Source organism: Chelonia mydas, chromosome 5 (genome assembly GCF_015237465.2).
Source record: "Chelonia mydas isolate rCheMyd1 chromosome 5, rCheMyd1.pri.v2, whole genome shotgun sequence".
Taxonomy (NCBI): Eukaryota; Metazoa; Chordata; order Testudines; family Cheloniidae; genus Chelonia; species Chelonia mydas.
In genome coordinates, this window is record NC_051245.2 from 9773 (window position 1) to 24974 (window position 15202).

General features: G+C 46.0%; 1 protein-coding gene across 10 annotated transcripts in view; it reads right to left on the reverse strand.

Annotated features, from left to right (window-relative positions):
- The window catches only part of ARHGEF39 (Rho guanine nucleotide exchange factor 39), a 69138-nt gene continuing 53936 nt past the window's right edge, over window positions 1-15202 (reverse strand). For 8 of the 10 annotated variants that reach the window (XM_043547056.1, XM_043547054.1, XM_037902527.2 and 5 more), the window contains 5 exons: window positions 13374-13502; window positions 3777-4006; window positions 1694-1782; window positions 1310-1426; window positions 1-293 (listed from right to left, as the gene is read on the reverse strand). In XM_043547056.1, the coding sequence (XP_043402991.1) occupies window positions 1318-1426; window positions 1694-1782; window positions 3777-4006; window positions 13374-13502 (557 nt within the window). In that variant the 3' untranslated portion in view covers window positions 1-293; window positions 1310-1317. Of the gene's footprint in view, window positions 481-1309; window positions 1427-1693; window positions 1783-3776; window positions 4007-7031; window positions 7175-13373; window positions 13503-15202 lie in introns of those variants that run through there. The other 2 variants (XM_043547055.1, XM_043547057.1) reach the window with 2 other exon arrangements.

Consider the following 15202-nt stretch of genomic DNA (forward strand, 5'->3'; position numbering starts at 1 on the left):
TTAGATAAAAGAAGTTTATTAACTGCAAAGATGGATTTTAAGTGAGTACGAGTAATGAGCCATAAGTCAGAAATGGTTACAAGAAAAATAAAACAATCACTGGTGCCTAACAATAGATTATATTCAAAAGGAAAGATTTCTCACCACATGCTTTCAGCAGTCTTGCTGACCAAACTCTTTATGTAAGGACCCCTCCCCCAGAGTCCAACCGCTGCTTCCTTTGTTTTGTCAGATGCAGAAAATGTGATGGGAAGGGAGAGAGAGTCCTCTGCCCCCTTTGAGAGCATTTCCAGCTAGAAGCAAAGCGACAGGCTGTTTGTGTGGAAGGAAACTCAAGATACAGATTTTTGCCCCTGCCCCCTTTCCTGCCAAAGAATGGCCATTTAGCAGGTAATATCCATCAGCCTTGTTTACACCTGGCTGAGGTATCAGCTTGCCCTTTGTCTCTGACGAACAAGTATGGGAAGTGGCCAAACCAATCTGGAAAATATACTTTTAGAGTCACAATTTCAGCTTATGCTTGTAACATCACATATAATGCTGCTACGGGCATTTTGCCATGATACTATTGACCATCAAATTACAAGTTTTTATATGATACCTTAAAAGGCATACTTGTACAAATATTATTACAGTAGTGTGTAGGATGTGAACACAAGGGTATTGTCTGTCACACAGGTCCACTCTTTCCGTATCCCCACAATATACACACCTAAGTTCCCTCTATGCTTAGGGTTAGGGTTGGAGTGAAGGTGATGTGATTGTGTTACCTACTGAAGGGTGTGAAAGTGATTTAATCAAGAAAGTTTCAGTTCCAGAGCATCGCCCAGGGACTCCGTGACAACTGGTGTGACCTCACAGCAGGCTTTCAAGGGTTGTGCAGGTGGGGAGAGGCGCCCCTGGCCTGGCCTGGCCCCACTGGAGCCGCCATGGCTGGGGAGAGGTGCCTCTCCCCCGGCCCCAAGCTGCTGCGGTGAGAGAGGGCTGGGGGGAGTCCTCTCTCCCCACTGCAGTCTCAGGGCAGCCTACACCCCAAACCCCTCATCTCTGGCCCCACCCCAGAGCCTGCAACCCCTGATGGAGCCCACACCCCAACTCTCTGCCCCAGCCCTGAGCCCCTTCCCGCACCCCAAACCTCTCATCCCATGCCACACTGCAGAGCCTTCACCCCCCGCACTCCAGCCCTGAGCCCCCTCCCACACTCCAAACCCCTCAGCCCTACCCCTGTCACACGTCACCTCCATATTGGTGCACATAAAATTAATTCCGAACATGGACATAAAAAATTAGAGGGAACATTGACACACACCTTTGCTCTTATAAATCCTGGCACATTTTCTGGACTGTGTGGGCCTCTCTTGAGCTGACAGGTTGTTCTGTCAGGTATTCCTTCTGGTGTATAAGGGTCGGCCTGGCTTTCAGCTGCCTAGGGAGAACAACAAATGAGGAAAACCCCACTCTTAACGTTTTGTTCACCTGCACCATGAGATTATTCCTTCTAAGGCTTGCCTTCAGAGTCAAAGCTCCCTTTCCTTCCCACAATCAGCCTGGTGCTAAAGCCACTCATCTTGTGGATACACTTCCAGAAGCCCACATGATCACTTTGGTGCACTGTCCCACCTCCTACACCACAAGTACACATCAAGAAAAAAAGAAGTCACCTATTGAACAGCAGAAAGCAGATGAGACCTACCTGATAGCAGCTGTCAGATTCAGATACCAGTTGTTAATATCCTCCTGGTTGCTTGACATCAACAGCAGTGTCTTGTGGGGAAAGGAGAGCTGAAAGAGAACATAAGAATAGCTACACTTGGTCAGACCAATGATCCATCTAGCCTAGTATCATGTCTTCTAGCAGCAGCCAGGGCCAGATGATTCAGAGGGAAGGAACAGAAGAAGAAAGGCGTTGAGTCCAACACCCATCTTTAACATTTCCTTTGCCCCAGAAAACAGCCCTGCCACAGAGACAACTAGCACCTCATCCCATCTAATTTCCGTAATCTTCCTTTTGCAATAGAAAAGCAACAGGGCTGTCCAGGCTACACTGGCACAGAAACAGAACCAGACCTACCCTCTGGCCAATTCCAGCTGCAGATCTCAAAATACTTCACACACAATTAATATTCCTCCCAGCATCCTATGGAGGTAGTAAGTCAATGCCACCCTTAATACTCCACATAGGCTTTTCTTGTCCATTCACCACCCCTTCTGGGGGTGTGTCCACATTTGTTTGCATAAATAAAGTTCAAAAAGCCCCTGCAAGTTCCAAAACAGTCCATTGGTTTTATCTTCTTGTTGGGTTCCTAGGCTTTTCCTGGCTATAAGTCTCAGCAGGGAAACCCCATATCCCAGATCTTTTGGCTAGAGCCTTCTCACTCCCAGCAGTCTCCAAATTTATGCTACACCCAGGCCTTCCTGCCTGGGGCCTTTCCTACATTAGCAGGCCACATGCAGGCCCTATGTGGCTGGAGCCTCAGGTTTCTAGCTCTGGCTTCCAAACCCCCTGGTGTCAAGGTCTTCTCTGTAGGAGGCTCTTTCTTCTTGCAGTTTCCTGAGCTTCCCCGTTCACTGCAGCCACTTGCTGTACTTTATAAGGGATTACCTGATCCAATCCAGGTGTGCCTCTGTACTAATAAGGGTTGGCTAGCCCCAGGCCCTCCAGCCCTTATGGAGCAATCCCTGCTGTCAGAGCGCTATGTCAACAGGAGAGCTTCTCTGGCTGACAATCCACCTCCCCAAGAGGTGCTATCTAACTATGCTGACGGGAAAAGCTCTCCTCTCGGCATAGGGGCATCTTCATTTACAGATTTACTTTATATATTGAGAAACCATCCCAGAAAGGAAGCCTCTTGCTCAAGGTCACAGACCAAGTCTGTGGTGAATCCAGTAGAACCCAGGAGACCACACTCCCTGTACTGCATTTTAATGTGGCTCTGTTCTCAGAAGTAACTATAAATGGAAGCATAGGGTCTTAGTTTAAATGTAAATTGAGCAATTTGCTTTAGCATTATTGGGACAAGTCAGGAGACGTTCTTCTAACTGCAGGCACTTCAAATGACCTCTGGGATGCTTCTACCCAAGGCATTATAACCCCTAACAGGAGAAGCCCTTGCAGCCAAAAGGCAAGTCCTTCACTGAAAAGACATGGGGGAAGAAAGAAAAGCAGCCATGAGGAGGAGCTCCACCCTTGGCAACAGTTCCAAAGCATCTCTCCACATGTTAGCTGGCAGGATTTCAGATGAGCCAAAGCCCTAGTGACCAATCTGTTGCCTTTTACTTACCATGCTACCTTGTGGCCAGTTTGGAAGTAGCCTCTTTGTGGATGCACTGGGGACAGCACAATGAGCAGAACCCTCCCAGGCACTGCTTCCTCTGTGCACTCCTAAGGGCGCAAGGGGCCATGCCCCTACCCCGAGCAAACCAAGTACAGCAGTGAGAGGAGGCTGCACACCAGGGCGGTCAGAGCGGAACTGTGCCTCCCACAGAGGTGATGTGGGCTCTTCTCTCCCTCGCTCTTCCCTCTGCAGTGAAGCCTCCCTACCACAATCTAGCTCTTTATATTTTTCATTGCCACTATTTTACCCTCTCTAGTCTGCTGCTCCTGCAGCAATTAAGAGACTCACTGTGGCTCTCCCCATCATTGCCTCAGCCACAGTGGTAAGTTACACCCACTATCCTCTCTCACATTCATTCTATTTTAGATCAGGATGTGTTTGTGGGCAGGGGGCAGAAATGAGGGCTGTAGGAGCTGCAGCCAGAAACTGAGAGAAACTTACACTGAGCAGCCCTCCCTGGCTCTGGGTATGGCCAAACACTTTATCCACTGTGCACTGGTTAAGTGGATAGACTGCCTGGCAAGAAAACTTGTCCGAGTTCAGGGGATGCAGTGGGTGGCAGGGCTTCGTCGCAATCAAGATATCGGAGAAGAGGAAGAACATCTTACGCTTCACTTCTTCGCCCTTTGTGGGTACCACCATGAGCCAGCCTTCTTGGATATACCAGCGCCCTAGTTGTTGCGGGGGGGAAAGCACAATTGTGAGATGGGACTCAGTGGTGACACAGGCAGTATCCATTGAAGGAATAAAGTGAACTACTCTTACAGATTACTGGGTTTTAAATAAACTATTAATCACTCAGGAAATAGCCCTTGATGTGACTGTGGGCAGGGTGAAGAAACCTCTGCTCAATGTGCAAAAAGTGCTCAGAAAAAGCATGCAGGCATGAATAAAAAAGTGTTATATACATGTGGAGTGATACTGAATTATAATGCCATTATAAAAGTAATGGGACACCCCACCTGGCGTATTGTGTTCAGATCTGCTCACCCACCCTACTTCAAAAAGAATGTAACAGAAATAGAAGGGTTGAGAGATTGACTGTTTACCTTAAAGAAAAGAGGACTAAGGGGATATGATAGAGGGATACAAAATAATAAAGGGGATAGAAAAAGTAAATCAATCAAGAACTTCTATTCATCCTCTCCATATAATACAAGGGAAAAGGCAGCAAATTAACATCTATTTCATGCACTGCATCATTAGCTTGGCACTCACTGCCACATGGTAAAGAGCTTATCAGGGTGTTTTAAAAAAAGATGGGGTCTCTGTAAGTACCGTGAGAACATGCAGGACTTTATTATATTTAACGTAAGATAAAAAGGGACATGATCCCTCCTGGTTCAGGACAAACTAACCTCAAATTGATGGGAATTAGGAAGAAACTTGCCCATGGGTAGGTTATTCATTCCACTGTGATCATCTAGTCTGACCTGAATAACACAGGCCAGAGAATTTCAGCAGTATTTTGTACATCAAGCCTGTAACTTCTGGGTTGAACTAGAACATATATCCTTTAGAAAAAGGCATCCAGTCTTGATGTAGAAACTTCAAATTATGAAGAATCCACCAATGTCCCTTGGCATAGTGTTTTAATTGCTAATTACCTTACTTAAAAGTCCTCCTTATTTCCACTTGGAATTTGTTTTGTTTCACGTTCCAGCCATCAGATCTCACTATGCCTCTGTTTGCTAGATTCAAGAGCTCCCTGTGACAAAGTGGGAATTTTCTATATTTTTATGAATCCCATATGTGCCTCAGTTTCTCCTATATGGTATATTGTTACCCAGTGGGAAGACATTGACTGTTTGCTTTCAGGGCATGCTAGGAGACATGGGTATGGATGTTGCCTAGCTATTTGGGCCTTAGTCCCCATATGAATGGAGCATCTGAAAAGACAATGGCAAATCCAAATCACTGCCATATTGATACCTAGCAACCAAATGACCCAGCAGGAGATGGACTTCCTCACCTCTTTGCAGGGAAGCTGCAGCTCAAGAACAAAGGTGTGAAGTGGGGAGATAGGTTGGCTGCTGGACGGAGACTGGACTCTCATCTGGAGGCTAAGCAAGGAGGTGAGACTGAGGCCAGGTCTAGAATACCGACCTAGATCAGTATAACTACATCACTCAGGGGTGTGAAAAATCCACCTAACCTAATCCATCCAACCTAACCCCACCATGTAGACCAGGGGTCTCAAACTCAATTTACCTAGGATAGGATACAGAGGGCCCCTAGACAAATTAGAGGATTGGGCCAAAAGAAATCTGATGAGGTTCAACAAGGACAAATGCAGAGTCCTGCACTTAGGATGGAAGAATCCCATGCACCGCTACAGACTAGGGACCGAATGGCTCGGCAGCAGTTCGGCAGAAAAGGACCTAGGGGTTACAGTAGACGAGAAGCTGGATATGAGTCAACAGTGTGCCCTTGTTGCCAAGAAGGCCAATGGCATTTTGGGATGTATAAGTAGGGTCATTGCCAGCAGATCGAGGGACATGATCGTTCCCCTCTATTTGACATTGGTGAGGCCTCATCTGGAGTACTGTGTCCAGTTTTGGGCCCCACACTACAAGAAGGATGTGGAAAAATTGGAAAGAGTCCAGTGGAGGCAACAAAAATGATTAGGGGACTGGAACACATGACTTATGAGGAGAGGCTGAGGGAACTGGGATTGTTTAGTCTGCAGCAGAGAAGAATGAGGGGGGATTTGATAGCTGCTTTCAACTACCTGAAAGAGGCTTCCAAAGAGGATGGATCTAGACTGTTCTCAGTGGGAGCTGTTCTCAGTGGTAGCTGATGACAGAACAAGGAGTAATGGTCTCAAGTTGCAGTGGGGGAGGTTTAGGTTGGATATTAGGAAAAACTTTTTCACTAGGAGGGTGGTGAAACACTGGAATGCGTTACCTAGGGAGGTGGTGGAATCTCCTTCCTTAGATATTTTTAAGGTTAGGCTTGAGAAAGCCCTGGCTGGGATTATTTAGTTGGGGATTGGTCCTGCTTTGAGCAGGGGGTTGGAATAGATGACCTCCTGAGGTCCCTTCCAACCCTGATATTCTATGATTCTATGAATGCATGTACAATCAAGCTCTTGAAGAATGAGTTGGTTTTCCTTATAAAAATGAAATACTTGTTTTTAAATAATGTTTAAGTATAATTATTTATAATTTTTTTTTTATCGCCTCTGCTGAATGAGTGCACCCTGCCTTGTTTACTGGATGAGATACTGGTCATACATAAATAACAGTACCTGATCATATAACTAAAGACTAATGTAATGCATATGCACAAACAGGACACACGTTAAGGTTATACAGAAAAACTTAACGTTGGCCATTTCCTGGTTTTTGAGTGTTTATATGGAATTTCCTGGTACATTTTTTATTAGGGATCTTGATTAATGGCAGTTAACTCATGCAATTAACTAAAAAAAAATTATTCACGTAGCTGAAGTTGCGTAACTACCATCTATCCTCTCCCCGTGTAGACCAGGCCTAATAAACCTGACTGTTTTGACAATACTGTTTGAGTGTCACTGCAGATGCTTTATGAGGTGGATTAATCCCTGAAGAGTGTACAAGTCTCTACCAGGAATCTATCTAAGTTGGACTTGTTGAACAGAGCTCATGATGTGAAGCAGCAGTGCTGGAGTCCCAGGAGTACAATCTAAGGAGGTGGTGAGGCCCCCTGACTTACCCTGGAAGAAGAGTGAGAGCCCTTGGGGAGGGGGAGAGGGGTGTCTGGCAAATTGAAGGGGTTCCTCCAAGAGACTATCCCCAAGATGGGAGCATAGCACTGATCCTGTTGATCTGTGACATCCTCTATCAGACATTTTCTCCCTGTGTAGGTATTTTTAGATCATAATTTAGCTAATATAAGAAAAGGTTGAGAGACTTAAGGAGTTTGCTGTAAGGCAGATTTCCCAGATCTCTAATTCTTGCAGCACTTCTCTGAACCACCTGCAATTTTTCCAGTGTGCTTTCCAAAGAATTGGACACAGTAGTCTGGTAGTGCCCTCTGTTCCTGTGTTTATACCACCAAGAACTGCATTTTCCCAGTGGAATGCTGTGAACAAAACTGCTATGTTCAGTTGTTTATCTACAATGACCTTCAAAGGTGGAATTCACAAGGGGAATGTAGACGCGGCAATACTTTTATGTCACTTGCTGCAAGAGGAATTTACAACCCTGTGTTTGGCACCCTGGTTCCCTATACAATGCATGGAAAGAGTTAGTGACCTAAGAATGGGATTAGCAAAAGCCAGCATACTGAGTGCGGAACCACCTAAGCTAGCCAGTAGGAAATGGCAGAGAGGGGCAAGGCCTCGGTCACAGTGCTTAAGTGCCTTTGAGGGTTGGGGCTTAAATCCAGGCCAAAGGAAGGTGCCTCCCTCTACTTGGGATTCATAGCCATGAACCCTGTCCTTGCGTTCGGTGCTTAAGCCGGGTCAGTCCTTTTTCAAGGAAACTAAAAGGGAAGAAAACACAAATGGAAGAAAATGGTGGTACCCCTCTTTTAGGTGAGTGCTCTAACTACTGGTCTACCATGTGTGAGACCTAGGTTCAATTTCCTCCTCTGCCTGATGGAGAGAAGGGATTTGAACTTGAGTCTCCCCTTTGCTGGTAGGGTGCTCTAACCACTGGGATATGGGGTATTCCGGGAAAGGGCTCTCAGTCTCTTCTGTTGAAGCTGTTCCACTGTGTGTAAATGTATATAAGATTCCAGAAATGTCACTCTGAAGCTTAAAATGTCTGTTAAGTCAACGTTAAATGAAGGAAGCCACTACAAGCATGGTTGTGAGCTTATGCTGTTCAAAATACCACCAGGCTGAATCATCATGGTCTCTTATTGTCCAGTTTATACGTTCTCAGCCATTTTGACTTTATGAATTACACCAATGCAATATACAGCTATGCTAAGGCTGTAGCTATGCCAGGCCAAAAGTTCTAGACCACTGTGATATCCAATATAACTCAACCAATCACCACCCTTAGTCTACAGCTAATTTGTATGCAACAGTTTCATTGGTTATATGAGGGAGACTGCACAGATGGTGGACTACTTGGCCCAGCTGCCACATCCAAGTGCCCAACCACCACCTACACAAATCCACAAAATCTCCCAATACAACACCCACCAGACACAAGTCAATACAACCATCCGTACAGCGAGACAATCAGCACACACAATAACCCCCACGTAGCCTTTATTTTAAATTGACTGGATCGTCTTGTGTTAAACTATAGTGTCTCTAGAGAGTGAGCTCAGCCCCTGTTGTGCTCCAGTTTTCAGATCAATAGGGAGAAAGTTACCCTTTAGGATTCTTTTAGATTGGGAGAGTGAGGAATACACAAAGAATGACTACAGTAACCACAAAAACACTTACAAGCAAGAAGATTTTGTTCGTATTACAAATTACACTCACATGCACATCTACACAATGTGAGAGAGCCAAAGCAATAGCCAATGCCATAGTCATACTCACATACTGGATCTCTCATTGACAGGTGGTCATTGATAGAGGGTGGTTCCTGCTTGGGTCATCCCAATGACATCCTCCCTTTGAGTCTTCCCACTTTAGCCCAGCCAGGGCACCTCTATCTTGTTCTGATGACACCTAACACCTTATGCATATGCATAAGGGTTCCAACCCTCTTTTTCCTTATCTGTTCTTCCCCACCCCATACATTTTGGAGTGCGTTCTTACAACTACATTATCCACCTGCTGAAGTGAAGAAACAGAGCCAGAAGAGTACCCAGAAGTTACCTACTACAGGACAGGCCCAACAAAGAAAATATCAGAATGCCACTAGCCATCACCTTCAGCCCCCAACTAAAACCTCTCCAACGCATCATCACATATCTATTCAGGGGACACCATCATAGGGCCTAATCACATCAGCCACATTATCAGAGGCTTGTTACCTGCGCATCTACCAATGTGATATATGCCATCATGTGCCAGCAATGCCCCTCTGCCATGTACATTGGCCAAACTCGACAGTTTCTACGTAAAAGAATAAATGGACACAAATCAGATGTCAAGAATTATAACATTCAAAAACCAGTCGAAGAACACTTCAATCTCTTTGGTCACTCGATTACAGACCTAAAAGTGGCAATTCTTCCAACAAAAAGACTTCAAAAACAGACTTCAACGAGAGACTGCTGAATTGGAATTAATTTGCAAACTGGATACAATTAACTTAGGCTTGAATAAAGACTGGGAGTGGATGTGTCATTACACAAAGTAAAACTATTTCATGCATCCGATGAAGTGAGCTGTAGCTCCTGAAAGCTTATGCTCAAATAAATTGGTTAGTCTCTAAGGTGCCACAAGTACTCCTTTTCTATTTCCCCTTGTTTATTTCCCCTCCTACTGTTCTTGTAAAGTGCTGGAAATGGCCCACCTTGATTATCACTACAAAAGGTCCCCCCGCCCCCCACCGCTCTCCTGCTGGTAATAGCTCATCTTTCCTGATCACTCTTGTTACAGTCCGTATGGTAACACCCATTGTTTCATGTTCTCTGTGTATATAAAATCTCCCCACTATATTTTCCACTGTACGCACTCGATGAAGTGAGCTGTAGCTCACAAAAGCTTATGCTCTAATAGATTTGTTAGTCTCTAAGGTGCCATAAGTACTCTTCCACTTTTCATAGGGTATTCTCTTTGTTCCCTTTATTATTAGCAGCATCTTATTAACATTTATGCGCATATGTTCCTGTGTTCTGTTCTGTGGTCAAAACAGAACTTTCCATGATGTTCCAGTCAGGTACCTTGCAGTCTAGATGGATACATGGTGTTCTGTTTTTCCATAACATCACCTATTGGCACATCCTTTATAGTAATCTTGTAGTTTTATTGGCACAGGATCAATCTTTGGTCACCCACTCACGACAAGTATCCTTAAGCCTGAAGTCTAGAGTGGCTACGCTGAAATCATGCAGGCCTTACCCAGTAGGCCTTGCATTACAGCCTTGTTTTACTAAAACCTAATACACATCCATCATTCCTAAATACTTTTCAGTCTTATACTCCCATAGTCCTATCCTACTAATAACTATGCATCACATATTGATTACATATGAGTTAACCATGACAATAATACAATTAAATGATAAAATCAACTGACTGGCTACACCAAATATCACTCCAAAGCCTCAAATGAGTCACTGTGAAGTGATGGATATAGCTACAAACAACGGGGAAGAACTCTTTGTTCAAAATAGCAGCAGATTGAATCATGACTGGCATTCATGATCTGTTACCCTCCAATTTTTAAAGTCTCAGCCATTTTTGGTGGGGTTTTTTAAACCACATGACTTTAGGAATTACACCCATGTGACAGCATGGACTTGCAATTACTAGTAATGAAATATGCATTGGAGAAGGGGACCGAACCTGGGTCTGCGTGCTACATGGGGACTGCCCTAACCACTGGACTATAGAGACAGCCATTCTAATTCTCTGGCCCAATGTGTATTTGATTATTTTACACACAGTGGAATAGGTTCAACAGGAGAGACAGAGCACCCTGCCCCAGAATACCCCATAGCTCAGTGGTTCGGGTACTCTCCTGGGAGGTGGGAAACCGCAGTTAAAATCTCTACTCCACAGCTGGCAGTGGTGGAAATTTAACCTGTCTCTCCCACATCCTGAGTGAGTGCCTTAACCACTAGGCTAAGTTATAGCTGTTCCCCCACCTTGTGCCATTTTGTGTAGGTTTAGGGGTGCTCCAAGCATGCCTACTGGATCAGACCCTAAAAGCAAGATAGGAAGGAGAACACCAGTCTGGAGAATGCCACTGTGGTTTAGGTACAAGTTAGGGACCAAACTGGTGGTCAGTGGCAGGACTGAGGTAGCTTTGTGCACACACAGCCACTGAAATGTAGTTACCTCGTGAACTTTAATGACAGAAATTTAGGTGCCTAGGGACTTTAGGCACCTTCAGGGTTAGGAGACAGCCAAGCAAGGGTTTTGCGTACACTAGTGGTGTCTAACTGCCACTTTAGGCACCAAGTCCCCCTTCTGAATCCAACTCTAAGTGCTTTCCAGAGTCTCTGGTTTTCAGATTATCAACCTCCATTTCTAATGTATAAGCTTGTACTTGGCTATACTGAAAAGCATATATTATTGTTTGATTTTGACTAGTTTATCTAGCTACACTGATCACTCATCATTTTCTACCCCCACAGTGTAATTTAGAAACTTTATCAGCTCCTGTGACGTAGCTAGGAGTGGAAATTTGGGTGGGCCGCAACTTTTGGCTGGACGGACAATGACAGACTGTGGTAGCTCAGCTTCTCCCTCCGATGCCACACCCTCTTCCTAGGACTTCCCCTGCTGACCTGGGCACGTGTATGGGGTTGCTCAAAAAATGGCAAAGCAGAGCTGTTGGAGCGTAGCTTTCTGAAGGGCAGGGACATAGCGCCGTCCTGGATTTCAGGTGCCCAGGGATTTAAATATGACTACTTTTGGGGGGCACTTTAAACGCCGAGCCCTCACCCAATGCCCCTGGGCCCTGCTGCTTCCTCCACCCCCCGACTGATCCTGGGCTCCAAACACTTACTGGAGGCTGCAGGTGAGAAAGGGACAGAACTCAGCAGGCTTTCCGGGCCCCATCTCGTAGAACTCTGCTGCACTATAGGCACCGACTCTGTGGTTGCTCCAGGGCTGCAGCACCCATGGGGAAAAATTAGTGGATGCTCTGCACCCACCGGCAGCCAAGATCCCCGCCCCACCTCCTCCTCCACCTCCTCCCCTGAGCACGCCGCGTCCCCGCTCCTCCGCCTACCTCCTAGTGCTTGCCGCCGCCAAACAGCTGTAGCAAGCTCCAGGATGGAGGGGGAAGGAGTGGGAACATGGCACGCTCAGGGGAGGAGGAGGGGAAGAGGCGGGGACGGGGCTGGAATGGTGGCAGGGCAGGGGTGGAGTTGGGGTGGGGCCAGGATCAGAGGAGGGGTCGAGCACCCACCAGTGCCAGTAGAAGTCGGCGCCTATGCTGGGCGCCATCTAGTGGGGCTCAGTGAGAGCACTAGCTGCAGTGCCTTTCCCTAGGCATGTCTCCAGCCACACTCAGCCCGACTTCCACTATGGCAGAAAGCGGGGAGGAGGGGCTGGGGAAGGGAATCCTAGGGCAGGGGCCGAGGCAGAAACTGCAGGCAGTGACAAAGATGATTAATGGGGGTGGGGTGTGTGTGCGGGGGTGTACCCATGCTCTCCTCCCCCTCGTTGCTGTCCCTGAGTGACGCTCCAGGCCGCTATGGCAGCGCTACACCCCAGCTCAGATTTGGGTGGGCCTGGATGCTAAATGGGTGGACTGGCCCACCCGAGGCTATGACCCTGATCAGTAGGTATGTTTTCTTATAAATCATTAACAACATTAGTCTGCACTGGCACAGAACCCATGCCTGCACCCACCTTCCTCTAAAGACATATTATACTGGCCACTCTTAGAAACAGGAGACTTGACTAGATGGACCATTAGGTTGATCTAGTGTTGCAATTCTTGTCAACCAACATTCCTCGATTTTACCCGTGCACTGCAGAGGCAAAACACCAGTTCCCATGCCACCAGAACATATTGGAGTCTTGCATTAGGGAGGAGAGGGGTGGGGGAAGAGGGGAGCTCGCATGAGGGATGAAAACACAACTGTCAGCTTTCTCTACATATTAAAAGATGAGGTAGAGACATTAGCTACATTTTTCCAAACTAATGTCCATGAGCTACTTTGGATCATTTTCCTGTCCTCACTGCAAGTCATAAATTCCTCCCAATTGAGCGTTACCTACAAGTGCCATTAACCTGCTACTTACCTCCACTTCCAGGTCATTAAATGAAGATTGTGAATCCAACCAGGCAGCCCCACACCCTGGGGGCCCACTAGTCACCTCTCTCATTCATAATTTCCATTTATCATATCCTGTTTGTGAGACATTAGCCAATTTTCCTCCCCAAGTCTATTTGAATTGAATCAAAAGCGATCACAAAGCTGCCTCCAATTCACTTAGTCTGGCTGATGAGTAGGACCCACCTGGAGTCAGCACCTTGGTCTTCCGTCCTTTGAGCAGTTTCTGGACCCGAAGCAGTTGCATTGAGTTCTCACGGCTGCAAATTGTGCTATGGACCCACTGAGACACCTCAGAAACAGATTTCACAGCTTCTGAAATTAGCATAGCACATCAATAAAAAAAACAAACACTTCACTGCTAGAGATCTACATCAGGTTGTGTAATAGACAAAATTGCCAGCATTGGAGAAGAGCGCATGTAGGTGGCTCTACCCAATCCTAGCACTGAAATCTGGGAGTTGAGGAGGTTACTTACCTGTAACTGGAGGTTCTTCGAGATGTGTGGTCCCTCTCTGTATTTCAAAAGTGGGCGCACTTGCGCGCCATAGCTGAAAGTTTAGCAGGGTCAGTGACCTGCACCTGAGTCATACATTTCCTCATGCTACAGACAAGGTTATAAGAAGCCATGCAGGGCGATGCCTCTTCAGTCACCCTCTCACCACTAAGTAGCGCAGTCTGCAGTAGGGGGGATGGTGAGTGGGCGTGACCAGGTGTCTGGATGGGCCACACTGACAATGCCACACTCAGGGCAGACTGCAATAAATAGGGCTGATAATCCCCAAAACTGGTGGTTTATTCTGTAATTAGATTCACCAGTCCAGTAACAAGAGAGCTATCTGTAGTACCACACTGGTTAATAAGAAACCAAACACAATCTCCTTTAGATATTCCAGCTCTTGGATCCCATTTAGACAACCAAGTCTAATATAGTGAGGGGTTACTGAAAAGCCTATTCACCATACTTTAAGTTCTACCAATCCCAAAGGTATTGGATACTTACCCGTAGGTCAATATGAATCTCAGATCTTACCCAAATACATGCTTACAGCCAATCCTTAATAACTAAGATTTATTATTAAAAGGAAAAAGAAAGAAGAGAGTTATAACTGGCTAAGGAATCATATACATACAATTGATTGCAAAGTTCTTATATCAGGTTTGTAGAAGTGATGAAATAAACTTCTCGTTTGCAAAAGTCTCTCTGGAAATTACCCAGACAGATTAAGGGTTATCAGTCCTTGTTTTGAGCTTCCTTGTTAATAATCCAGTCCAGAAAAATGAAGCAGGAAATGAAGACAAAATGGAGATGTCTCAGGTACCTTTTTATATACTCTGTCCCAAACAAAGCCCACAGCTCCTGTTTGTGGAAAGTTACTAGCCCAAGATGGAGCCAGGGTCATATGAGCATATCACGTCCTTACATGTTTGCTGACTCACAGGGGTTGGCCATTGGCCCCTTGCTGTCTAAGGCATCCTTTGGGAGAGTTATCTGGGCAGGATGAGTTTCTTCTATGGCTCACTGATAGAGTGAAGCGTCCTTAATGGGCCATCTACACATAGATGTCTAGTTTTGATATTTATCTATTTGAGAGGTGTCACCCAGAAATAAACATATTTGTCTTCTTCAAGTGATAGTCCCTATATGTATTCCAAATGTGGGTGAGTACCAAGTAGTGATCAGCTTGGAGACGTGTGAGGACACAAGTATCGTCGTCTGCAGGATGGCATGCATCTTTCGCCGCTCCCTGGGTGATGGCATAGTGGGTGGGGAAGATAAGGACGGAGCGCCAGGTCACATGTGCCCGCATGGAGTGTGCTGTAATCCTGTCGGGCAGCAGGGTATTAGCCTGCCTGCAGCATTCTGTGATGCATGTAGAGACCCACTTTGATATGTGCTGTGAAGAGAGAGCTTGTCCTCACGACCTCGCCACAATGCCTACGAAAAGGTACAAAAGACGTGGGTCCTGTCAAGATAGAACACAAATGCATGGCAGATGTTGGATGAGTGCAGG